Source organism: Manihot esculenta, chromosome 16 (assembly GCF_001659605.2).
Source record: "Manihot esculenta cultivar AM560-2 chromosome 16, M.esculenta_v8, whole genome shotgun sequence".
In the NCBI taxonomy this organism is placed as follows: Eukaryota; Viridiplantae; Streptophyta; class Magnoliopsida; order Malpighiales; family Euphorbiaceae; genus Manihot; species Manihot esculenta.
Window position 1 is genome coordinate 20,942,531 of NC_035176.2, and position 27,542 is coordinate 20,970,072.

The 27,542-nt window shown below is 43.3% G+C and overlaps 1 protein-coding gene across 1 annotated transcript in view; it reads right to left on the reverse strand.

Annotated features, from left to right (window-relative positions):
• Positions 1 to 663: 663 nt before the first annotated feature.
• LOC122722087 (probable terpene synthase 2) overlaps positions 664 to 27,542 on the reverse strand; it is a 45,371-nt gene continuing 18,492 nt past the window's right edge. The window contains exons 2-3 of the mRNA XM_043951742.1: positions 2,016 to 2,264; positions 664 to 843 (exon numbers count right to left, since the gene is read on the reverse strand). Of these exons, the coding sequence (XP_043807677.1) occupies positions 664 to 843; positions 2,016 to 2,264 (429 nt within the window). The remainder of the gene's footprint in view (positions 844 to 2,015; positions 2,265 to 27,542) is intronic.

The window sequence follows — 27,542 nt, forward strand, 5'->3', positions numbered from 1 at the left end:
GGGCTCAACATGATAATGAGAAATACAAATAAGAAAGGTGAAAATGTAAAAAAGGAGGTGATAAAGAAGGTTGATAAATAGAAGCCAAAAAGATCTAATAAAGGGGAAAGACATTAAGGCTCTATTTGACAACAGTATTTAGTGGTAATTTTTAGTATTTATATTGAGTAAAAAAAATAATTTTTATTATTTATTATTTGATAACTACTATTTTATAGTAATATTTATTGGTTAAACTAGTGAATATTGAAGCTATTCTCCAAAATGTTTAGTGATGGACAACCACTAATTTTATCTTTTTAACAATTATATATATTCTTTTATTTTTTTTATAAATTTATAAATTTATTTATATTTTTTATTATCATTTTATATTTAACAGTTAATTCAATATTTATTTTGTACCGAACAGAATACCATATAAACAAACAATTAACCACTAATAACTAGTGAAATAATTAACAGCTAATTAAATCGGTAATATGTCGAATATAGCCCAAGTAGAAGACATGCAATCTCGCAATCATAACAGAAGATATATGAAGTCCACCATTAGGAGAGAAACTGCATAATTTTTTTTTAAACATTTATTCCCATTACCCGCTAGACTTGTACATTCATTTAATTATAAAATAAGTAGAAAAGTAATTGTCTTATATACTTTTACAGTATCTTCACATAATCAATAAGCATAGACTTGATAGAACTTTTCATCAATTCTCCCACATGAGTATACTCATCTCCATCTGTATAAAAGTAATCAATAACACGTGCCAAATTAATCACACGTATAAATAAAGGCATTAGTACATTAGATGGTCTAAGGCACTCCTCATTTATGTCCTTTCAGGCATCAACTATTTGTTTATTAAACTCAACTCGCGCTTCTTGTTGTGAAATGACATTTTGCTTCATATAGCACTCAATAGCTGATACTAACTTGTCATCTTTTTTGCTCAAACTATAAAAATTCATATTTTTTTTAAAGAAAATAAAATAAAATAAAATAAAAATTTATAACTGCAATAATCCATAATTTAATTATTGTTTAACCCATAAATTAATTTAGCTTATTTTTAATATTGATTTTAAAATTGTAAATCTGATGGTGTTAAATTGAAAAAGTAACTCAAATCATTTGAGTTCAGTCTTGACTTGTTTGGTATCTCCACTTCTACCGTACAGTAGTATACGTATCATCAAACTAATAATTAGACCACCTTTATTTTTTTAAAAAAAAATTAATTAAAATATTTTATATTTATAAAATTTTAAACCTTTTAATTATTAAATATTAGTAAAAAAATTTTAACTTTTGTTAAGGGAACTAAATAATATAAATAATTAAATTTATGATTATTAAATAATATGAATAATTAAAATTACAGATTAAATTTTAAAATTTAATGTTTTATTTAGTAGAAAAACTAAATATTTAATTATGTATAATATAAAGATCTTCTAATGATTGAGAAATAGAAATTAAATAATTAATTTTGGTAAGTACGAAAACGGATAGAATTCTTCTATAATAGTGTTGGGTGAATTTATAAAAATAAAAAATTAAAAAGATAAATTATTATTTAAATTTTATAATAAAAAAATTTATTATTTGATTATCGATTTTAAAAAATTTATTAAAATAAGTCTGAACTTTTAAAAAATTTACCGGCTAATCTTTAGCCTTAGATTTTTATAATTAATATTGTGATTTCTTATGCTAAAAGACAGAGAGAATTTTCCTTTTAAAATTAATATTTTTTTATTAAAAATAATTAAGGATATTTTAAATTTTGGTTATTAATTAAAAATATTTTAGATTTCTTTTTAATTTTTACTAGATAAAATTAATGAATGAATCAATTAGTAAACTTTTTTAAAAAATTTTAAAAATATTTTAATATAATTTTTAAAATTAAAAATCCAATTAATGATTTTTTTTATAATAAAAACATTAAATAATAATTTAAAAAAAAAGATTAGTTAGTGAATTGAGAATATCAATTGTGACATACCTCATGCGAAACAATGTCATCCATGAGTCTACAAATCATCGATGCAGCTCGAAGAATCTTAGGATCTTTAGAAGCCCAATCAAAGGCCTCCGTTGTCGCAATGTCTCCCACTCCAACAAATGCTGTGATTGTAAGCAAAGGATAACCACAAGATAATAGAGCAATGCTCATGTACTCATCTACTGTTGGTGTGTAATTTTTGTTGAACCATTTAGCTTCCACTAAATAGGCTTGGACTAGCCTTTTCATCTGAAAAATAAATTATTAAATAATGAGCACATCTTTTTTTTTTTTTATAATTCGTTCAAATTTTAAATTTATGAATAAAAATTTTTAAAAATTAGGCTCTGTTTGTTTTAAAAAATCTATTTTTCAAGAAAATATTTTCTATAAATTTTTGGCATTTAGAACATTTAGAAAATTTAATCAACAAAAATTTTCTAATCAAAGAAAAAAAAAGTTATTTTAAGAAAAATATTTTTTTTAAAAAAAAGTCATTTTCATACATTAAAAATTTTATTAAGATCTTTATATATAAATTTATTAATCAATTTTATTTTTTAAATTAAAATTAAATAATAAAAAATAAGTTATATTATTAAAAAATATATTTCATGAAAAATATTTTTTAAATATAAATTATTTTTCAAAAACAAACTGAGCCTTAATATAAAAATATTTATCTCTCAAATTATCAAAAAATAACTTAATTACTACTAAAACGGTACTCCCTCCCTTATATTTATATTTAAAAAAATTAGTATTAAATTAAAATTTATATTTACATATAAAAAAATTTAAAAATTTGATTTTGAAAAAAATTTAAAACAAATATAATAATTAATATAAATGACTAAATGATTTACCCTCTATTTAAAAAGAGATTTTTAAGGTAATAGAAAGTTTTTCAAAATTTAAAAACTTTAAACTTATGTTTGAAAGCGAGCGAAAGCTTTTAAAATAAAGTTTTTGGAGGTTTTTAAAAACTTTCAAACAACCTCTAATTTTAATAAACCTTTAATTTCAATCCTTTTTCCAAAATCTTCTTTCCAAACATTTAATGATTATTGAGGTTAAAAACATTCAAATACTTTTAAAAATCTTCTTTCCAAACAATAAAAGAGTATTGAGGTTAAAAAACTATGAAAAAACTTACTATATAAAACTTTACTCTATTTCCATCCAAATAGAGTGTTAATATTTTTGAATTATATTTTTAATAGATAAATAATGCTGTAACGATCCGAAATCGGACCGCTGCCGGCGCTAAGATCCAGATCGACTTAAGGTCGCCGGGACCCGTAGCAAGCCTAGCATACAACCTGACATACTTGATAAATCCCATACATGATCATACAATTACATAAAAATTTTAAACTTTCCATCCACCAAGCTCGACCTGTGCATGCACTAACACTGGATACATAAAAATCCCACACTAGAGCCCTCATCAAATGCTCTAGCTGGGTCAACATTACATACATCAAGCTTGGTTTACAACAAATACATTAAAACATTACATAAAGATCATGTATCAAAAGGGATTAACCATAAACTCTAGGGTCAAGCACAATACTAATCCTCAATACAAATTTAAACAATATCTTACAATACATTACATTATTCTTCATGTCCACAACTAACTATTACATACACTATGCCTTTACTCTTGTTGACCTCCTCGTCTATCCCGAACCTGCAAACCTGGGGGTTAAGGGAAAGGGGTGAGCTACTAGAGCCCAGTGAGCAGAATAGTGAAATAATATATCAAAACATATGCTTTCACGGAATGCATCACATCACAAACAATTCACATCAAGGATGGACTTGTCACCAATGACCCTCTACCATATCCAATATGCCAAGGGCGAAGACTGGGCCTCGACCTGGACTTTCTCTTAACATAGCATCACATAACATAACATTCTAATAGTGCCAGGGGCGTAGAATGGGCCTCGACCTGGTCTTTCTCTTACTCTGTGCCAGGGGCGTAGAATGGGCCTCGTCCTGGACTTCCATACCATATCATATCATGTCATATCATATCAAGGGCCAATGGATCTTCCAACATCCATCCACATCTACATCATATTATGCAATGCGTCATATTCGTGAATTCTAATGCAAAACAACCTAATACATATCATGGCAATCGTGATGCATAAACATGCTCAAAATTTATTTACTTTGAAACATAAAGATCCATTCTACTCACCTCAAGCTGACTCTGAACAGACTCTGAAGCAGCTACCTCACTACTGGGGTCTTCGGTTCCTCGGGTCCGAATCTACACAGGTGGACTCAAATAAGGGACCAAACACACACTAACATGACTCTAAACATCTCCCCAAAAACTCCCTAAAACACCTTAAAACAATCATAGAAACAATGCAAAGAAAGGCTGAACAAGGCACTTTCGGCGGCCGAAAGTGGTTCCAGAGCCGAAACTCAGTCACTTTCGGCGGCAGGTTCGGCGGCCGAAAGTGGTTCCAGAGCCGAAACTCGCCAACCTTCGGGGGCTGGTTCGGCGGCCGAAACCCCCTTCTAGAGCCGAAAGTCCAAACTTTCAGGGGCAGGGTTCGGCAGCCAGAACTGCCTCCCCAGGCAGGTTCGGCGGCCGAACATGGCTTCGGCAGCCGAACCTGAGTTCTTCCAGAATGGGAAAACTCAAGCCTCTCATGCACATTTTGCCTCCCAAACTTCCCAAACTCATGCACAACACTCCTAAACATGCATAAACATGTACACAAGCATATAGGGGTCTCAAACTATCCTATACCCCAACAAACAACAACATATAGCATACAATAAACATACATTTCATCATTTGACTCACATAAACCCTAACATTTACCACTACTCTAATCATGCATAAAACCCCCTTAAAACCTCTCAAAACTTATTCAAAACATAAAAGAAAGGTAGGATACCCACTTACCTCTTGAAAATCGAGAGGAGAGGCGATCCAAACTCGGAGATGGGAGAAATCGAGCTCCGGGGTCTCCAAGCTTCAAAACTTCATTCTTTGCTCAAAATCTTCAAAACCAAGTTAAAACTCATAAAAAACATGAATGATTGGAAGGAAATCACCAAAACTAACCATGGAAGTGTAATACCCGGCTGGATTCTGGCATCGGAATCCCTACCTTCCAGCGGAATCTCCGTTGGAATCTGGAATTCTGAAGATGCCAGAGTCTTCTAAAGGGGTCAAGTGTGTTTTCTAAAATGTTTTCACTTGATTTTATGGTTTTAAATGGAAAAGAAATAAGTTTTGAAAAGAATTAGGCCAAGGAGGAAGGACCCAGGTTCGGCCGCCGAACCTTAAGTTCGGTCGCCGAACATGGGGCTGCTTCGGGAGTGCTTTAGGCCTCCGAAGGCTTTGAGGGAAGAAACCATGTTCGGCCGAACATGGGATAGTTTAGGGGGCACGTTAGGCTGCCGAAGGTGGCGAAGTTGTGAAAGCAGCTTAGGCCGCCGAAGGTGGTTGACCGGCCACCTATAAAAGGCCCTCAAACCGAAAATGGGCGAGTTTTCTCCCTATTCTCGAGCTCAGGTGTGTTCATGTCCTCCTTTGGCTGATTTCATGTTCTTTCTTCAAATCCTTCACTTTTTTATCAGTTTCCTTTTGGGTTTTGAAGTTTTTAAGCTTTGATCAAGGTTTTAAGAGTTTGGAGACCCAAGGAGTTTGTTTTCTCCCATCTCTGAGTTAGGGATCGCACCAACCCTCGATCTTCAAGAGGTAAGTGTAGATCCTTGCTCTCCTTTATGTTTAATAAAGTTTTAAGTACGTTTAAGGATGTTTTAATGCTTGAGTATGGGTAGATATGCATGTTAGGGTTTATGTGAGTTTTGTGCCCAATGTATGTTATGTGATGTTTGTGTTGGGGTTTAAGTTAGTTTATGCCCTATATACTTGTGGGAGTGTGTATGCATGTTTGGGAGAGAGCATGTAAGGTTTTGGGTTGGTTTGGGTGTTTGGAAGTTTTGGAAGGCTTGTATGCATATGAGGCTGAGTTCTGGATGAACTCAGGTTCGGCCGCCGAACCTACCTGTGGATGCATGGTTTGGCCACCTACCCTTGCCCCCAAAAGTTGAGTTTTGAATCTGGAGCAGACTTTCAGCCGCCGAAGGTGTCACCGAAAGTGCCTGACTTTCAGATCTGGAGAGGGACTTCGGCCGCCGAAAGTGCCCCCAAACCTGTATGGCTTTCGGCTCTGGAAAGGACCTTCGGCCGCCGAAAGTGCTGCCAAAAGTTCCCTGTCCAGCCCTTTCTTGGGTGTTTTCTATGTATGTTTTGAGGATGTTTTAGGGGGTTTTTGGGGAATTGTTTATGAGTTGTTTAGAATGTGTTTGGCACCTCATTTGAGTCCACCTGTGTAGGTTCGGACCCGAGGGACTGAGGAGGCCAGCAGAGTTAGTTGTTATAGAGTCAGTCCAGCGTCTGCCAGAGGTGAGTAGAACAGAACGATGCTTTTAAATTAATGAAACTTTTAGCATGATCATGCATCACGAATGCCATGTTATTATAGGTTGTTTGCATTAGAATTCACGAATATGTTGCATTGCATAATATGATGATGATGTGGATGGATATTGGATGATCCTTAGCCCTCAATATGAGATGAGATGACATGATATGATATGATACGGTACGGAAGTCCAGAAAGACCCATTCTACGTCCCTGGCACTATGTAAGAGAAAAGTCCAGGAAGACCCATTCTACGTCCCTGGCACTATGTAAGAGAAAAGTCCAGGAAGACCCATTCTACGTCCCTGGCACCTTGGAATGTTGTGTTTAAGTGAAAGACCAAGACCCATTCTACGTTCTGGCACGATTAGATTTGTAGAGGGCTATAGGTGACAAGTCCATCCTTGACGTAATTTTCTGTGATGTGATGCATTTCATGATGGCATGTTTTACTTAATAGTTTATAGTTCTGCTCACTGGGCTTTTTAGCTCACCCCTTTTTCCCTAACCTCCAGGTTTGCAGGTCAGAGGTAGTCCAGGAAGACGTCAAGGGTAAATGTCATGCTTATGTAATAGATTAGTGTTTTAGTGTGGACATGTAATGTAAATTGATATAATGTATTACAAGATAATGTAATGTAATGTAACGTAAAGTAGAGTCATGTTTATGGATTAATGTTGTGCTTGGCCCTAAGGCTTGGTTAATCCCTTTTTAGTACCTGATGTATGAAATGTTTTGAATGTTGAGTTGTGTATGAATCAAACTTGTGGCATGCGATGTTTACCACGCTAGAGTAATTGAGGAGGACTCTAGTGGAGGTCTTATGCTTATGGTCTTGAGGCATGCACAGGTTAGGTTTTGGTTCATCGGATGTGATTCAAGCTTGAGGTATGTAATGTTGACCCAATTGGAGCATTTGATGAGGGCTCCAGTAAAAGGGGGTTTTTATGTTATGGTTATAGTACATGTACAGGTCAAGTTGGGAAAAATGTAAAGTTTGAAAAAATTTTATGAAATGTTTGATCAGGTATGGGACTTTACCAGGTAACAGGATGTATGTTAGGCTTTCTACAGGTCTCGGCGGCCTTATGCCGATCTGGATCCTAGCGCCGGTAACGGTCTGGTTTCTGAGTCGTTATAGATTGGTATCAGAGCCCTAGGTTCATATGGTCGAACGTAGAGAGTGTCGGGCTCATAGATGTTCTAGGAGGGCAAGCACAATAGGAAAATCATGTCCACTAGGATAGGATGTAGAGTCTTGTCTTCTATGAATGATGATGTGAAATGCCATGATTTTATGCATGTGCATTGATGATATGCTATGTATGTGATGTATGTGATGCAGGTTCATGTGTTTCCACATGAACCGTATGATACTAATGATTGTTGGTATGCTTGCGTGTTGTTCTTCAGAGGAGTCAGGATGTGAGGCACTCGTCGATCTGTGGAATCGACTGGAGTTCCGTTGGAGAGGGAAGGTATGGACACCTTTCCCTCTGCTCTGCTAAGAGCGCATTCGTGTAGAGTCGGCAGATGGGGAACATCAAGGGACCCTGGAAGGTCTTTTGATGTAAGCAGAGAAGGAATGGATCTAAGGAGAATGTCAGCTGATGCAAGAGAAGTAGAGATGAATGTTCAGAGAAGAGACGTCAGCCTGGAGGTTAACCTCTTTGAGGAAGGCATGGGAGAGTCTCAAGAAGATGCTCAGACCCAGGATTCCAGAATCTCGGGTTCAGGAGGGATTGATCCCTCCATTTTGAGTACAGCCGCCTCAAGAGGAGTAAAGTGGTGGAAAACCCCTAAGAAGGGGGACAGAGGCCTCAGAAGGTCGAAGAAGAGTAAGTTCTGGAAGAGGTTGAAGGCTAGTCTGGGTTTTGGTGGTGGCTCGTCTGGGTTTTGGTGGTGGCTCAAGCTCTGGCTCAGGCAATTCAAGATGCTTGAGGTGCGGAAGACCGCACAAGGGAGTCTGTCTGATTGGGACTAATCTATGTTTTAGATGCGGTCAGGCAGGGCACATGGTACGTGAGTGTCCCACTGCACCCTGGTTGGCTCAATTCCAGCGGGCAACTTCAGGTAGAGCAGCTCAGCCAGTAGCACCAGCCATGTTACAGGTTAGAGGTGGAGGGAGAGGGTCAGCCCCTTATTCCTCAGGTTCCCGTGGAGAAGGTCCATCAGCTCCAGCTCGGATCTTCACCCAAGCTTAGCAGGAGGCAAACATATCGAACACAGTGGTGCCAGGTACGCTCACTTTTGTTTGTTCTGATGTGTATGCTTTTGTGAACCCTGGTGGTCCTCTTTCTTTTGTTACTCCATGAGCCGTAGAGGGGTTGGGTTGGGTTGATAACTTCTAGGCTAGAGTGTCCTCTCGAGGTCAGTGGACCCGAGTGTGATCCATCTGTGGCAGAGTTAGTCTGCCGGTTCAGTTCAGTATCAGTTGACGGTAGATACCTTCCACCCGACTTTGAGGTCCTAGACTTGACTGTCTGGACGTCATTCTAGGGATGGATTGGTTTTTCTACTCGTGGTGCTACCTTGGGCTGTAGAGACAAGGTAGTCAGGTTCAGAGGACAGGATGGGTCAGAGGTAGTCTGCGGAGGGGACAGGGTAAGGATGCCTAGAGGTTTGATGTCAGCTTGTCAGGCTCATAGGGTGCGTAGGAGGGGTGTCAGAGGGTTCGAGCTCTTGTTGAGAGTTTAGCAGTCAGGTTGGGGAACTAGCCTCAATGTCAGTTGTTAGAGAGAGTTGAACTTGAGGCAGAGAAGATGGGTAGAACTGCTTAGTGACTATGATTGCAAGATTCAGTACCATCCGGGTAAGGCAAATGTTGTGGCAGATGCCCTAAGCTGGAAATCACTTGGCAGTTTGTCCCATATCACAGCAGAGAGGAGATCGGTGGTGAGGGAGTTTCATAAGTTCATTAACGAAGGTTTGCAGTTGGAGTTGTCTGGTACAGGTGCTTTGATAGCCCAGATGAGAGTGACACTTGTGTTTCTGGAGCAGGTGGCTCAAAAACAGCATGAGGACCCAGAGTTAGTGAAAAATTGCCTGGCTCAGTCAGGCAAGAATGATGAGTTTAGATTTGACAGCAAGGGGATCCTCCGCTATGGAAATAGATTATGTGTACCAGATGACGTGGGTCTGAAGGGAGACATTATGAGGGAAGCTCATAATGCCAGATACAGTGTTCACCCTGGAGCCACCAAGATGTATCAGGATCTGAAGAGAGTTTATTGGTGGCCAGCTATGAAGAAAGAAGTGGCACAGTTCGTGTCAGCCTGCGAAGTATGTCAGAGGGTGAAGCTGGAACATCAGAAGTCGGCTGGAATGCTTAACCCACTGCCGATCCCAGAGTGGAAATGGGAGAATATAGCTATGGACTTCGTGGTGGGGTTACCGGCGACATCCAACAGATTGGACTCCATATGGGTGATTGTGGACAGACTGACTAAATCTGCTCACTTCATCCCAGTCAGGAGTGGCTATTCTGTGGATAAGTTGGCGCAAGTGTATGTTGATGAGGTTGTCAGGTTGCATGGGGTTCCTGTTTCAATAGTGTCTGATAGAGGACCCCAGTTCACCTCCAGGTTTTGGCGAAGTCTGCAGAACGCTATGGGTACCAGGTTGGATTTTAGCACTGCTTTCCATCCTCAGACGGACGGCCAATCAGAGAAGACCATCCAGACCATAGAAGATATGCTTAGAATGTGTGTGCTAGATTTTGGCGGTTCTTGGAGGCAGCATCTATCCTTGGTGGAGTTTGCCTACAATAACAGCTATCATGCTAGCATAGGGATGGCTCCATATGAAGCTTTGTATGGAAGGAAGTGCAGGTCACCTGTCTGCTGGGAGGAAGTTGGAGAAAGGGCCTTGGCAGGGCCTGAGCAGGGCCTGAGCTAGTAGAGATCACCAGCAGAGTAGTACCAATTATCAGAGAAAGGATCAAGACTGCTATGAGCAGGCAAAAGAGTTATGCAGATATCCGCAGAAGGCAAGTAGAGTTTTAGGAGGGGGATTTGGTATTGCTCAAAGTGTCTCCGATGAAAGGGGTGATTCGGTTCGGGAAGAAAGGTAAGCTAGCTCCACGGTACATCGGACCCTTTGAAATCTTGCAAAAGATTGGGAATGTATCGTACAAGTTGGACTTACCTGCTTCAATAGAGACAATCCATCCGATTTTCTATGTTTCCATGTTACGAAAGTTCGTGTCGGATCAGGGCAAGGTTCTTAGTGAGCCTGATGTGGAGATCCTTGGAGATCTCACCTATGTTGAGCAGCCGGTGCAGATCCTAGACACCCAGATCAGAAAGCTAAGGAACAAGGAAATCCTGATGGTGAAAGTCCTTTGGAATCACCACAACATCGAAGAGTGTGCCTAGGAGATCCGGGAGTTTATACTCCAGCGGTACCTGAGTCTCTTTTAGGAGAGAAGTTTTTAGGTTTTGCTTGCTTGTTTGCTTGCTTGTTTATGTATGCCTGATGCTATGATTTGTGAATGCCTGTTTGTTTGAACATTCGAGGATGAATGTTCTTAAAGGGGGGAAGAATGTAATACCCGACTAGATTCCGGCATCGGAATCCCTACCTTCCGGCGGAATCTCTATTGGAATCTGAAATTCTGAAGATGCCAGAGTCTTCTAGAGGGGTAAAGTGTGTTTTCTAAAATGTTTTCACTTGATTTTATGGTTTTAAATGGAAAAGAAATGAGTTTTGAAAAGAATTAGGCCAAAGAGGAAGGACCCAGGTTCGGCCGCCGAACATGGGGCTGCTTCGGGAGTGCTTTAGGCCTCCGAAGGCTTTGAGGGAAGAAACCAGGTTCAGCCGCCGAACCTCAAGTTCGGCCGCCGAACATGGGATAGTTTAGGGTGCACGTTATGCTGCCGAAGGTGGCGAAGTTGTGGAAGCAGCTTAGGCCGCCGAAGGTGGTTGACCGGCCACTTATAAAAGGCCCTCAAACCGAAAATGGGCGAGTTTTCTCCCCATTCTCGAGCTCAGGTGTGTTCATGTCCTCCTTTGGCTGATTTCATGTTCTTTCTTCAAATCCTTCACGTTTTTATGAGTTTCCTTTTGGATTTTGAAGTTTTTAAGCTTTGATGAAGGTTTTGAGAGTTTGGAGACCTAAGGAGTTTGTTTTCTCCCATCTTCGAGTTAGGGATCGCACCAACCCTCGATCTTCAAAAGGTAAGTGTAGGTCCTTGCTCTCCTTTATGTTTAATAAAGTTTTAAGTAAGTTTAAGGAAGTTTTAATGCTTGAGTATGGGTAGATATGCATGTTAGGGTTTATGTGAGTTTTGTGCCCAATGTATGTTATGTGATGTTTGTGTTGGGGTTTAAGTTAGTTTATGCCCTATATACTTGTGGGAGTGTGTATGCATGTTTGGGAGAGAGCATATAAGGTTTTGGGTTGGTTTGGGTGTTTGGAAGGTTCGGAAGGCTTGTATGCATATGAGGCTGAGTTCTGGATGAACTCAGGTTCGGCCGCCGAAGGTAGTTTCGGCCGCCGAACCTGCCTATGGATGCATGGTTTGGCCGCCTAACCTTGCCCCCGAAAGTTGAGTTTTAGATCTGGAGCAGACTTTCGGCCGCCGAAGGTGCCGCCGAAAGTGCCTGACTTTCGGATATGGAGAGGGACTTCGGCCGCCGAAAATGCCCCCGAACCTGTATGGCTTTCGGCTCTGGAAGGGACCTTCGGCCGCCGAAAGTGCCCTATCCAGCCCTTTCTTGGGTGTTTTCTATGTATGTTTTGAGGATGTTTTAGGGAGTTTTTGGGGAATTATTTATGAGTTGTTTAGAGTGTGTTTGGCACCTCATTTGAGTCCACCTGTATAGGTTCAGACCCGAGGGACCGAGGAGGTCAGCAGAGTTAGTTGTTGCAGAGTCAGTCCAGCGTCTGCTAGAGGTGAGTAGAACAGAACGATGCTTTTAAATTAATGAAACTTTTAGCATGATCATGCATCACGAATGCCATGTTATTATAGGTTGTTTGCATTAGAATTCACGAATATGATGCATTGCATAATATGATGATGATGTGGATGGATATTGGATGATCCTTAGTCCTCAATATGAGATGAGATGACATGATATGATATGATACGGTACGGAAGTCCAGGAAGACCCATTCTACGTCCCTGGCACTATGTAAGAGAAAAGTCCAGAAAGACCCATTCTACGTCCCTAGCACCTTGGAATGTTGTGTTTAAGTGAAAGACTAGGACCCATTCTACGTTCTGGCACGATTAGATTTGTAGAGGGCTATAGGTGACAAGTCCATCCTTGATGTGATTTGCTGTGATGTGATGCATTTCATGATGGCATGTTTTACTTAATAGTTTTTAGTTCTGCTCACTGGGCTTTTTAGCTCACCCTTTTTCCCCTAACCCTCAGGTTTGCAGGTCAGAGGTAGTCCAGGAAGACGTCAAGGGTAAATGTCATGCTTATGTAATAGATTAGTGTTTTAGTGTGGACATGTAATGTAAATTGATATAATGTATTACAAGATAATGTAATGTAATGTAACGTAAAGTAGAGTCATGTTTATGGATTAGTGTTGTGCTTGGCCCTAAGGCTTGGTTAATCCCTTTTTAGTACCTGATGTATGAAATATTTTGAATGTTGAGTTGTGTATGAATCAAACTTGTGGCATGCGATGTTTACCACGCTAGAGTAATTGAGGAGGACTCTAGTGGAGGTCTTATGCTTATGGTCTTGAGGCATGCATAGGTTAGGTTTTGGTTCATCGGATGTAATCCAAGCTTGAGGTATGTAATGTTGACCCAATTGGAGCATTTGATGAGGGCTCCAGTAAAAGAAGGTTTTTATGTTATGGTTATAGTACATGTACAGGTCAAGTTGGGAAAAATGTAAAGTTTGAAAAATTTTTATGAAATGTTTGATCAGGTATGGGACTTTACCAAGTAACAGGATGTATGTTAGGCTTGCTACGGGTCCCGGCGGCCTTATGTCGATCTGGATCCTAGCGCCGGTAACGGTCCGGTTTCCGGGTTGTTACAGGAAGGGCATGGACTCACCTTTGCCCAAAAATGGGGAAGAAAACTCGTCCATTTTCGGACATGGGGCCTTTTATAGGTGGCTGGCTAGACCACCTTCGGGGGCCAAAGGTGCTCCCTAAAGTCACCAACGTTTGGCGGCCGAACATGGGGTTCGGCGGCCGAACATGAATTTCCTTCCAAGGCACTTTTCTTTCAAAAACTCAATTTCTTTCTTACTTAAAACCTTAAAACACATGAAAACATTTTAGAAAAATACATTTTACCCTTCTAGAGGTTTCCGACATTCGAGATTCCACCGGAAAATAGAAATTCCGATGCTGGGGTCTAGCCGGGTATTACATTCTCCCCCCCTTAAGAACATTCATCCCCGAATGTTCGCCAAACAAGCATAACACACAAAACCACATAAATACTAACCTTAAAAGAGATGAGGGTATTGCTGGAGCATAGACTCCCGTGTCTCCCAGGTACATTCTTCTACATTATGGTGATTCCAAAGGACTTTCACCATCGAGATTTCCTCGTTCCTCAACTTTCTGATTTGCGTGTCAAGGATCCGCACTGGCTGCTCAACATAGGTGAGATCTCCTAAGATCTTCACATCAGGCTCACTAAGAACCTTGTCCGGATCTGACACGAACTTCCGTAACATAGAAACATGGAAAACCAGATGGATTCTTTCCATTGATGCAGGTAAGTCTAACTTGTACAATATATTCCCAATCTTTTGCAAGATTTCAAAGGGTCCGATGTACCGTGGAACTAGCTTACCTTTCTTCCCAAAACGAATCACCCCTTTCATAGGAGACACCTTGAGCAACACCAAATCTCCCTCCTAAAACTCTACCTGCTTCCTGCGGACATCTGCATAACTCTTTTGCCTGCTCACCGCAGTTCTAATTCTCTCTCTGATGATGGGTACTAACATGTTGGTGATCTCTACTAGCTCAGGCCCTGCTAAGGCCCTTTCTCCAACTTCCTCCCAGCAGACAGGTGACCTGCACTTCCTTCCATACAAAGCTTCATATGGAGCCATCCCGATGCTAGCATGATAGCTGTTATTATAGGCAAACTCCACCAAGGGTAGATGTTGCCTCCAAGAACTGCCAAAATCTAGCACACACATTCTGAGCATATCTTCAATTGTCTGGATGGTCCTCTCTGACTGTTCGTCCGTCTGTGGATGGAAAGCAGTGCTAAAATCCAGCCTGGTACCCATAGCATTCTGCAGACTCCGCCAAAACCTGGAGATAAACTGGGGTCCTCTATCTGACACTATTGAAATAGGAGCCCCATGCAGCCTGACCACCTCATCAACAAACACCTGCGCCAATTTGTCTACAGAATAGCTACTTCTGACAGGGATGAAGTGAGCAGATTTGGTCAGTCTATCCACAATCACCCATATGGAGTCTAATCTGTTGGACGCTGCCGGTAACCCCACCACAAAATCCATAGCTATATTCTCCCATTTCCACTCTGGAATCGATAGTGGGTTAAGCATTCTAGCCGGCTTCTGATGTTCCAGCTTCACCCTCTGACATACCTCGCAGGCGAACACGAACTGTGCCACTTCTCTTTTCATAGCTGGCCAATGATACATTTTGGTGGCTCCAGGATGAACACTACAGCTGGCATTATGAGCTTCCCTCATAATGTCACCCTTCAGACTCACGTCATCTGGCACACATAACCTGCTCCCGTAGTGGAGGATCCCCTTACTGTCAAATCTGAACTCTTCATTCTTACCTGACTGAACAGTCCTGACAATTTTCACTAACTCTGGGTCCTCATGCTGTTTCTGAGCTACCTGCTCCAGAAACACGGGTGTCATTCTCATCTGGGCTATCAAAGCACCTGTACCAGACAACTCCAACTGCAGCCCTTCATCAAAGAGCTTATTGAACTCCCTCACCACCGGTCTCCTCTCTGCTGTAATATGGGATAGACTGCCAAGTGACTTCCGGCTTAGGGCATCTGTCACAACATTTGCCTTACCCGGATGGTACTGAATTTTGCAATCATAATCACTAAGCAGTTCTACCCATCTTCTCTGCCTCAGGTTTAACTCCCTCTGACTCAAGATGTACTGCAAGTGTAACGACCCGAAAATCGAACCGCTACCGGCGCTAGGATCCGGGTCGACTTAAGGCCGCCGGGACCCGTAGCAAGCCTAACATGCATCCTGTGAACCTGCTTAATCCCATACATGATCAACAACATACATAAAAATTAAAACTTTTCTTTCCATGTACATCAACCAAACTCAACCTGTGCATATACATATACTTAACATAATCATAACATTGATCCCTCAGTGGGATCTCATCAGTGCCCCCAATGGGTGACACAACATATGTTGAATTGGTTTACATAAACATCATAAAATAACCAAGATCATGTATTAAAAGGGATTACAACATCTATGGTCAAGCACACCTCTAATCATCCATAAACATCATTACATAACTATACTGTACTTAAGACATTACATTACAATTCGATCATGTCCATTGCTAGCTATTACATAAACATGACTTCTTTACTCTATCCGGACTCCCGCACTATACCGTACTTGCAAGCCTGGGGGTAAAGGGAGAGGGGTGAGCTAAAAGCCCAATGAGTAGGACTATAAAACATATTAACACTATGCTCCAATGAAATGCATCATAATACAGACAATTCACATAAGGGTTGGGTGAACTTGTCACCAATTAGTCCAAGTTAACTCTGTGCCAGGCCGTAGCATGGGGTCCTGGTCTTCCTGTCATACATACATTACTTACCATTATCCCAGGGCCTTCTCTGGGCTCCTGGTCTTCGAGTCCCATAACCGTGCCAGGCCGTAGAATGGGGTCCTGGTCTTTCCTTACTCTGTGCCAGGCCGTAGAATGGGGTCCTAGTCTTCCTGTCTTGGACTAATTGGGTCATCCAACATTCACCCACATCAACAACAATCGATGCAATGCGGCATATTCGTGAAAACTAATGGAATCATCCTATTGCATAATCATGATGCATGAAACATGATAAAACATTTAATTTAAAAGATTAGGTTTAGTTCCACTCACCTCTGGCTGACTCTGACAACACCGAAGCAGCTGAACTCACTGCTGGGGTCCTCGGTTCCTCGGGTCCGAACCTACACAGGTGGACTCAAATGAGGGACCAAACATACCTGAACATAACTATAAACTACTCCCCAAAAACCCCCTAAAACATCATGAAACAACCATACAAAATCATGCAAAGGAGGCCTGGACAGGGCACTTTCGGCGGCAGGTTCGGCGGCCGAAAGTCAGGCAGGTTCGGCGGCACCTTCGGCGGCCGAAACTCCCAGACAGAGACGAAAGTCTCCTTTCGGGGGCCAGACCACGTTCGGGGGCCGAATGTGCCTCCGCATGCATGCCATGTTCGGCGGTCGAACTTGGGGTTCGGCGGCCGAACCTGGACTTCCCTCACTTATGCTTTCGGGGGCCTAAAGCACAATCGCAACGCATGCATGTTCGGCGGCCGAACTTGAGGTTCGGTGGCCGAACCTGAGTTTTCCTCCAATGCTATTTCCATGCAAAAACTCATTTTCTTTCATGCTTAAAACATAAAACACATTAAAACATTTTATAAAAACATGGTTTTACCCTACTAGAGGCTTCCGACATCCGAGATTCCAGCGGACGGTAGGAATTCCGATACCGGAGTCTAGCCGGGTATTACATTCTCCCCCCCTTAAGAACATTCGTCCCCGAATGTTCCTCAACTAGTACAAGCATAGAGTCATCACAACATACACATAAAACACATAGGGACTAACCTTAAAAGAGATGAGGATATTGCCGGAGCATAGACTCCCGAGTCTCCCAAGTGCACTCTTCCAGATTGTGGTGGTTCCAAAGGACCTTCACCATCAGGATTTCCTTGTTTCTTAGCTTTCTGATCTGGGTGTCTAGGATCCGTACCGACTGCTCAACATAGGTGAGATCCTCTTGGATCTCCACATCAGGCTCACTAAGAACCTTGTCCGGATCTGACACAAATTTTCTCAACATTGAAACATGGAAAACCGGATGGATTCTTGCCATAGAAGCAGGCAAATCTAGCTTATACGACACATTCCCAATCTTCTGCAAGATTTCAAAGGGTCCGATGTATCGTGGGGCTAGTTTACCTTTCTTCCCGAAGTGAACCACTCCCTTCATTGCAGACACCTTGAGCAATACCAGATCCCCCTCCTGAAACTCTATTAGCCTTTTGCAGATGTCTGCATAACTCTTCTGTCTGCTTGCTGCAGTCTTGATTCTTTCTCTGATTAAGGGTACCACCCTGCTGGTGATCTCTACTAGCTCAGGCCCTGCCAAGGCCTTTTCTCCAACTTCCTCCCAGCAAACAGGTGACCTGCACTTCCTCCCATATAAAGCTTCATATGGAGCCATCCCGATGCTAGCATGATGGCTGTTATTGTAGGCAAACTCCACCAAAGGTAGATGCTGCCTCCAAGAACCGCCAAAGTCCAGCACACACATTCTTAGCATATCTTCTATGGTCTGGATGGTCCTCTCTGACTGTCCGTCTGTCTGTGGATGGAAGGCAGTGCTAAAATCCAACCTGGTACCCATGGCATCCTGCAGACTCCGCCAAAACCTGGAGGTGAACTGGGGTCCTCTATCTGACACTATAGAAACAGGAACCCCATGCAGTCTGACTATCTCTTCAACATACACCTGCGCCAATTTGTCCATAGAGTAGCCACTCCTAACAGGGATGAAGTGAGCAGATTTGGTGAGTCTGTCCACAATCACCCATATGGAGTCCAATCTGTTGGACGTCGCCAGTAACCCCACTACGAAGTCCATAGCTATATTCTCCCATTTCCACTCTGGAATAGGTAGCGGGTTAAGCATTCCAGCCGGCTTCTGATGTTCCAGCTTCACCCTCTGACACACTTCGCAGGCTGACACAAACTGTGCCACTTCTCTCTTCATAGCTGGCCACCAATAAACCTTTTTCAGATCCTGATACATCTTGGTGGCCCCGGGGTGAATGTTGTATCTTGCATTATGAGCCTCTCTCATAATGTCTCCTTTTAGCCCTATGTCATCTGGTACACATAAACGACTCCCATAGCGGAGGATCCCCTTGTTGTCGAATCTGAACTCACTGTCCTTGCCTGACTGAACAGTCCTGGCAATCTTCACTAACTCTGGGTCCTCATGCTGTTTCTGAGCCACCTGCTCCAGAAACACGGGTGTCACTTTCATATGAGCAACCAAGGCACCTGTACCAGACAACTCCAACTGTAGACCTTCCTCAATGAGCTTGTAAAACTCCTTCACCACTGGTCTCCTCTCTGCCGTGATGTGGGATAGACTGCCTAGTGACTTCCGGCTTAGGGCGTCTGCCACAACATTCGCCTTACCCGGATGATACTGAATCTTGCAATCATAGTCACTCAGCAGCTCTACCCATCTCCTCTGTCTCAAGTTCAAATCTCTTTGACTCAGGATGTACTGCAGGCTTTTATGATCTGTGAAGATCTCACATTTTACCCCATAGAGGTAGTGCCTCCACATCTTGAGTGCAAAGATTACTGCTGCCATCTCAAGGTCATGTGTGGGGTAATTCAACTCAAGCTTCTTTAGCTGCCTCGAAGCATAAGCAATCACCCTCTCATTTTGCATCAGTACACAACCCAGTCCCACACGGGACGCATCACAAAAGACTGTAAAGTCCTCATCACTAGATGGCAGAGCTAAAACTGGTGCTGAAGTCAACCTCTTCTTAAGCTCTTCAAAACTCTCTTCGCACTGGTCGGTCCACACAAACTTCTGATTCTTCCTGGTTAGTCTGGTCAGAGGAGTTGCTATTTTCGAGAAGTCCTGAACGAACCTCCTGTAGTAACCTGCCAAACCCAAGAAACTCCTGATCTCCGTCACTGAAGTGGGTCTAGGCCAGTTAGCCACAGTTTCTGTCTTCTTGGGGTCCACCTCTATCCCATTCTCTGACACTACATGCCCCAAGAACGAAATGCTCCTCAGCCAGAACTCACACTTGGAGAACTTGGCATACAAGCCATGTTCCCTCAAGGTCTGTAGAACCAACCTCAGATGATGGGCATGCTCCTCTGCATTCCTGGAATACACTAGGATATCATCTATGAAGACAATAACGAAGTGATCCAGGTACTGGCTAAACACTCTATTCATGAGATCCATGAATGCTGCAGGGGCGTTGGTTAGCCCGAACGGCATTACAAGGAACTCAAAATGCCCATATCTGGTCCTGAAAGCCGTCTTTGGCACATCCTCATCTCTGATCCTCAGCTGGTGGTACTCAGATCTCATATCTATTTTGGAGAAACAACCCGCTCCTGCTAGTTGGTCGAATAGATCGTCGATCCTTGGCAATGGGTACTTGTTCTTGGTAGTGGCTTTGTTCAACTGCCTGTAGTCGATACAAAGCCTAAGGGATCCATCCTTCTTTCTCACAAACAAAACTGGAGCACCCCAGGGTGAGGTACTCGGTCGGATGAAGCCCTTGTCTACCAACTCCTATAACTGCTCCTTCAACTCTTTCAATTCTGCTGGCGCCATCCTGTAGGGAAGGATAGAGATCGGTCGGGTTCCAGGCATTAGTTCTATCTCGAACTCTATCTCCCTAGCAGGTGGTAAACCTGGCAGCTTGTCTGGGAACACATCTAAGAACTCTCTAACCACTGGCACTGAGGCGGGCTCCCTGACCTGACTGCTAAGCTCTCTCACATGAGCCAAATACCCCTGACATCCCCTCCTGAGCAACCTACGAGCCTGAAGAGCTGATATCAGACCTCTAGGTGTACCCCTCCTGTCTCCTCTGAAGACAACCTCAGATCCATCCTGACCTCTGAACCTGACTACCTTGTCCCTGCAGTCCAAGGTAGCACCATGGGTAGATAACCAGTCCATCCCTAGAATGACGTCAAAATCTGTCAAATCTAGAACCACTAGGTCGGCGGACAAGCATCTTCCCTCAACAAACACAGGACTACACTGGCAGACTGACTCTGCCACTGATGGGTCACACTTGGGTCCACTGACCCAGAGAGGACACTCTAACTCAGAAGTCATCAGACCTAACCTCCCCACGGCTCTCGGAGCAATAAAAGAATGAGATGCACCAGGGTCCATCAAGGCATACACATCTGAACAACCAATGATTAAGTTACCTGCCACCACGGTGTTAGATGCATCTGCCTCCTGCTGTGTCATTGTGAAGATCCGTGCTGGAGCTGATGGACCTTCACCTCTGAAACCCGCTGAAGAAGAGGCTGCTCCTCTCCCTCTGCCTCTGCCACTGGCCTGAGTCATGGCTGGAGCTGCTGGCTGCGCTACACTGCCTAAGGCTGTCTGCTGGGACTGAGCCATCGGGACTGCTCTTGGACATTCTCGAGCCATATGCCCCTCCTGACCACATCTGAAACAGGCGTTCGTCCCAAACCGACATACTCCCTTGTGTGGCCTACCACACTTCGTACAAACTGCATTATCCGCACCAGAGCTTGAGCCACTCCCAAATCCCAGACTAGACTTGACTTTACTCCAGAACTTATTCTTCTTACCCTTGGGCTTACCCCATCTCTTACTGCCTGAAGCTGCTGCACTCAAGGTAGAGGGATCTAACCTTCCCCCACCCGGAGTTTTAGAACCAGAAGGCTGTGCCACTGTCTGCTTAACTGTCCCCTGAATGATGGCACTGGCCTCCATTTTCCTGGCCATATCTACTATGGCATGAAAGCTCTCCCTGTCCACGGACTGAATCAAGGAGGAATACCTGGAATGAAGTTTCATGACATACCTCCTTGACTTCTTCGAATCTGTGTCCAGACTCTGCCCAGCAAAAGGCAACAGCTTCAAGGATGTATGTTAGGCTTGCTATGGGTCCCGGCGGCCTTATATCGATCTGGATCCTAGCGCCGGTAATGGTCCGATTTTCGGGTTGTTATAGGAAGGGCATGGACTCACCTTTGCCCAAAAATGGGGAAGAAAACTCGCCCATTTTCGGACATGGGGCCTTTTATAGGTGGCTGGCTAGACCACCTTCGGGGGCCAAAGGTGCTCCCTAAAGTCACCAACGTTTGGCGGCCGAACATGGGGTTCGGCGGCCGAACATGAATTTCCTTCCAAGGCACTTTTCTTTCAAAAACTCAATTTCTTTCTTACTTAAAACCTTAAAACACATGAAAACATTTTAGAAAAATACATTTTACCCTTCTAGAGGTTTCCGACATTCGAGATTCCACCGGAAAATAGAAATTCCGATGCTGGGGTCTAGCCGGGTATTACATTCTCCCCCCTTAAGAACATTCATCCCCGAATGTTCGCCAAACAAGCATAACACACAAAACCACATAAATACTAACCTTAAAAGAGATGAGGGTATTGCTGGAGCATAGACTCCCGTGTCTCCCAGGTACATTCATCTACATTATGGTGATTCCAAAGGACTTTCACCATCGAGATTTCCTTGTTCCTCAACTTTCTGATTTGCGTGTCAAGGATCCGCACTGGCTGCTCAACATAGGTGAGATCTCCTAGGATCTCCACATCAGGCTCACTAAAAACCTTGCCCGGATCTGACACGAACTTCCGTAACTTGGAAACATGGAAAACCAGATGGATTCTTTCCATTGATGCAGGTAAGTCTAACTTGTACGATATATTCCCAATCTTTTGCAAGATTTCAAAGGGTCCGATGTACCGTGGAACTAGCTTACCTTTCTTCCCAAAACGAATCACCCCTTTCATAGGAGACACCTTGAGCAACACCAAATCTCCCTCCTAAAACTCTACCTGCTTCCTGCGGACATCTGCATAACTCTTTTGCCTGCTCACCGCAGTTCTAATTCTCTCTCTGATGATGGGTACTACCATGTTGGTGATCTCTACTAGCTCAGGCCCTGCTAAGGCCCTTTCTCCAACTTCCTCCCAGCAGACAGGTGACCTGCACTTCCTTCCATACAAAGCTTCATATGGAGCCATCCCGATGCTAGCATGATAGCTGTTATTATAGGCAAACTCCACCAAGGGTAGATGTTGCCTCCAAGAACTGCCAAAATCTAGCACACACATTCTGAGCATATCTTCAATTGTCTGGATGGTCCTCTCTGACTGTTCGTCCGTCTGTGGATGGAAAGCAGTGCTAAAATCCAGCCTGGTACCCATAGCATTCTGCAGACTCCGCCAAAACCTGGAGGTAAACTGGGGTCCTCTATCTGACACTATTGAAATAGGAGCCCCATGCAGCCTGACCACCTCATCAACAAACACCTGCGCCAATTTGTCTACAGAATAGCTACTTCTGACAGGGATGAAGTGAGCAGATTTGGTCAGTCTATCCACAATCACCCATATGGAGTCTAATCTGTTGGACGCTGCCGATAACCCCACCACAAAATCCATAGCTATATTCTCCCATTTCCACTCTGGAATCGATAGTGGGTTAAGCATTCGAGCCGGCTTCTGATGTTCCAGCTTCACCCTCTGACATACCTCGCAGGCGAACACGAACTGTGCCACTTCTCTTTTCATAGCTGGCCAATGATACATTTTGGTGGCTCCAGGATGAACACTATATCTGGCATTATGAGCTTCCCTCATAATGTCACCCTTCAGACTCACGTCATCTGGCACACATAACCTGCTCCCGTAGTGGAGGATCCCCTTACTGTCAAATCTGAACTCTTCATTCTTACCTGACTGAACAGTCCTGACAATTTTCACTAACTCTGGGTCCTCATGCTGTTTCTGAGCTACCTGCTCCAGAAACACGGGTGTCACTCTCATCTGGGCTATCAAAGCACCTGTACCAGACAACTCCAATTGCAGCCCTTCATCAAAGAGCTTATTGAACTCCCTCACCACCGGTCTCCTCTCTGCTGTAATATGGGATAGACTGCCAAGTGACTTCCGGCTTAGGGCATCTGTCACAACATTTGCCTTACCCGGATGGTACTGAATTTTGCAATCATAATCACTAAGCAGTTCTACCCATCTTCTCTGCCTCAGGTTTAACTCCCTCTGACTCAAGATGTACTGCAAGTGTAACGACCCGAAAATCGGACCGCTACCGGTGCTAGGATCCGGGTCGACTTAAGGCCGCCGGGACCCGTAGCAAGCCTAACATGCATCCTGTGAACCTGCTTAATCCCATACATGATCAACAATATACATAAAAATTAAAACTTTTCTTTCCATGTACATCAACCAAACTCAACCTGTGCATATACATATACTTAACATAATCATAACATTGATCCCTCAGTGGGATCTCATCAGTGCCCCCAATGGGTGACACAACATATGTTGAATTGGTTTACATAAACATCATAAAATAACCAAGATCATGTATTAAAAGGGATTACAACATCTATGGTCAAGCACACCTCTAATCATCCATAAACATCATTACATAACTATACTGTACTTAAGACATAACATTACAATTCGATCATGTCCATTGCTAGCTATTACATAAACATGACTTCTTTACTCTATCCGGACTCCCGCACTATACCGTACCTGCAAGCCTGGGGGTAAAGGGAGAGGGGTGAGCTAAAAGCCCAGTGAGTAGGACTATAAAACATATTAACACTATGCTCCAATGAAATGCATCATAACACAGACAATTCACATAAGGGTTGGGTGAACTTGTCACCAATTAGTCCAAGTTAACTCTGTGCCAGGCCGTAGCATGAGGTCCTGGTCTTCCTGTCATACATACATTACTTACCATTATCCCAGGGCCTTCTCTGGGCTCCTGGTCTTCGAGTCCCATAACCGTGCCAGGCCGTAGAATGGGGTCCTGGTCTTCCTGTCTTGGACTAATTGGGTCATCCAACATTCACCCACATCAACAACAATCGATGCAATGCGGCATATTCGTGAAAACTAATGCAATCATCCTATTGCATAATCATGATGCATGAAACATGATAAAACATTTAATTTAAAAGATTAGGTTTAGTTCCACTCACCTCTGGCTGACTCTGACAACACCAAAGCAGCTGAACTCACTGCTGGGGTCCTCGGTTCCTCGGGTCCGAACCTACACAGGTGGACTCAAATGAGGGACCAAACATACCTGAACATAACTATAAACTACTCCCCAAAAACCCCCTAAAACATCATGAAACAACCATACAAAATCATGCAAAGGAGGCCTGGACAGGGCACTTTCGGCGGCAGGTTCGGCGGCCGAAAGCCCCTCCAGAGCCGAAAGTCAGGCAGGTTCGGCGGCACCTTCGGCGGCCGAAACTGCCAGACAGAGATGAAAGTCTCCTTTCGGGGGCAAGCTTCGGCAGCCGAAAGGCTGCCTTCCCAGCCATGTTCGGCTGCCGAAAGTCCTTCGGCTGCCGAAAGTCCTTCGGCTGCCGAAAGTCCTTCGGCTGCCGAAAGTCCTTCGGCTGCCGAACCTTGTTTCTGCCAAAGGGCAGAAACTTGGCTCCCTATGTACATTTCGCCTCCAAACCTTTCCAACATGCATCAAACCTATTCTACAACACACAAACACAAGCATACATGTTCCTAGGGGCCTCAAATCAACATAAACCCCATCTACAACACATCAAGCAACTCACATTGTTCATGAACAAACATTTATACCCATAAACTCCAAAAACATAACCATAACCTAAACATGCATTCTAACCCATAGATCTACTTAAAACTTACTTAAAACATGCAATGAGCTTAAGATCGGCTCTTACCTCTTGAAGATCGAGAGAGAGACGACCTAAACTCGAAGTTGGGAGAGATTGGGTTCTTGAACCTCCAAGCTCCAAAACTTTGCTCAAAAGCTCAAATCTTCAAAACAAAGTGAAAACAAGTGAAAACCTTGAAAGATTTAGAGGAAAGACGTCAAAGATGGGTGAGGGGCGACGGAGACTCACCTTGACCGAAAATAGGGGAAAAAGCTCGCCCGTTTTCGGCTAAGGGACCCTTTTATAGTGGCTGGCCAGACCACGTTCGGGGGCCAAATGTGCCTCCGCATGCATGCCATGTTCGGCGGCCGAACTTGGGGTTCGGCGGCCGAACCTGGACTTCCCTCACTTATGCTTTCGGGGGCCTAAAGCACACCCGCAACGCATGCATGTTCGGCGGCCGAACTTGAGGTTCGGCGGCCAAACCTGAGTTTTCCTCCAATGCTATTTTCATGCAAAAACTCATTTTCTTTCATGCTTAAAACATAAAACACATTAAAACATTTTATAAAAACATGGTTTTACCCTACTAGAGGCTTCCGACATCCGAGATTCCATCGGACGGTAGGAATTCCGATACCGGAGTCTAGCCGGGTATTACAGCAAGCTTTTATGATCTATGAAGATCTCACATTTAACCCCATACAGGTAATGCCTCCACATCTTGAGTGCAAAGATCACAGCTGCCATCTCTAGGTCATGTGTAGGATAATTCAACTCATGCTTCTTCAGCTGCCTAGAAGCATAAGTAATTACCCTCTCATTTTGCATCAACACACAACCTAGTCCCACACGGGATGCATCACAAAACACTGTGAAGTCTTCATTGCTGGTAGGCAGAGCTAACACCGGTGCTGACGTCAACCTTTTCTTCAACTCTTCGAAGCTCTCCTCACATTGATCAGACCACACAAACTTCTTATTCTTCTTGGTTAATCTGGTCATAGGAGCAGCAATCTTAGAGAAGTCCTGAATGAACCTCCTGTAGTAACCTGCCAAACCCAAAAAGCTCTTAATCTCTGTAACTGTAGTGGGTCTAGGCCAGTTAGCTACAGCTTCCACCTTCTTGGGGTCCACTTCAATTCCTTTTTCTGATACAACATGCCCCAAGAATGAGATGCTCCTCAACCAGAATTCACATTTGGAGAACTTGGCATACAAGCCATGCTCCCTCAGGATCTGCAGAACTATCCTCAGATGATGGGCATGCTCCTCCGTGTTTCTGGAATACACTAAGATATCATCAATGAGGACAATAACAAAGTGATCCAGATATTGGCTAAACACTCTATTCATGAGATCTATGAATGCTGCAGGGGCATTGGTTAGCCCAAACGGCATTACTAGGAACTCATAATGCCCATATCTGGTCCTGAATGCTGTCTTCGGCACATCTTCTTCTCTTATTCTCAGCTGGTGGTACCCGGATCTCAGATCTATCTTGTAAAAATAACCTGCTCCTGCTAGCTGGTTGAATAGATCGTCGATCCTAGGTAACGGATACTTATTCTTGGTAGTGACTTTGTTCAACTGCCTGTAATCGATACAAAGTCTCAAGGATCCATCCTTCTTCTTCACAAACAGCACTGGAGCACCCCAAGGTGAGGTACTCGGTCGGATGAAACCCTTGTCTACCAACTCTCACAACAGCTCCTTTAGTTCCTTCAACTCTGCTGGTGCCATCCTGTAGGGAGGGATAGAGATTGGTCTGGTTCCAGGCATCAATTCTATTTCAAACTCTATCTTCCTAGCAGGTGGTAGTCCTGGAAGCTCATCTGGGAAGACATCTGAAAACTCTCTGACCACGGGCACTGAGGCGGGCTCCCTAACCTGACTATCCAGCTCTCTCACATGAGCTAGAAACCCCTGACAACCTCTCCTGAGCAACGTACGAGCCTGTAGGGCTGATATCAGACCTCTAGGCGTACCCCTCCTGTCTCCTCTGAAGACAACCTTTGACCCATCCTGATCTCTGCAGTCCAAGGTAGCACCATGAGCAGATAGCCAATCCATCCCTAGAATGACATCAAAATCCGTCAAGTCTAGAATCACAAGGTCGGCTGGAAGGCATCTACTCTCCACAAACACTGGACTATACCGGCAGACTGACTCTGCCACTGATGGATCACACTTGGGTCCACTGACCTAGAGGGGACACTCTAACCCAGAGACTATCAAACCCAACCTCTCTACGGCTCTCAGAGTAATAAAAGAATGAGAAGCACCAGGGTCCATTAAAGCATATACATCAGAACAACCAATGATGAGATTACCTGACACCACGGTGTTGGATGTATTTGCCTCCTACTGTGTCAT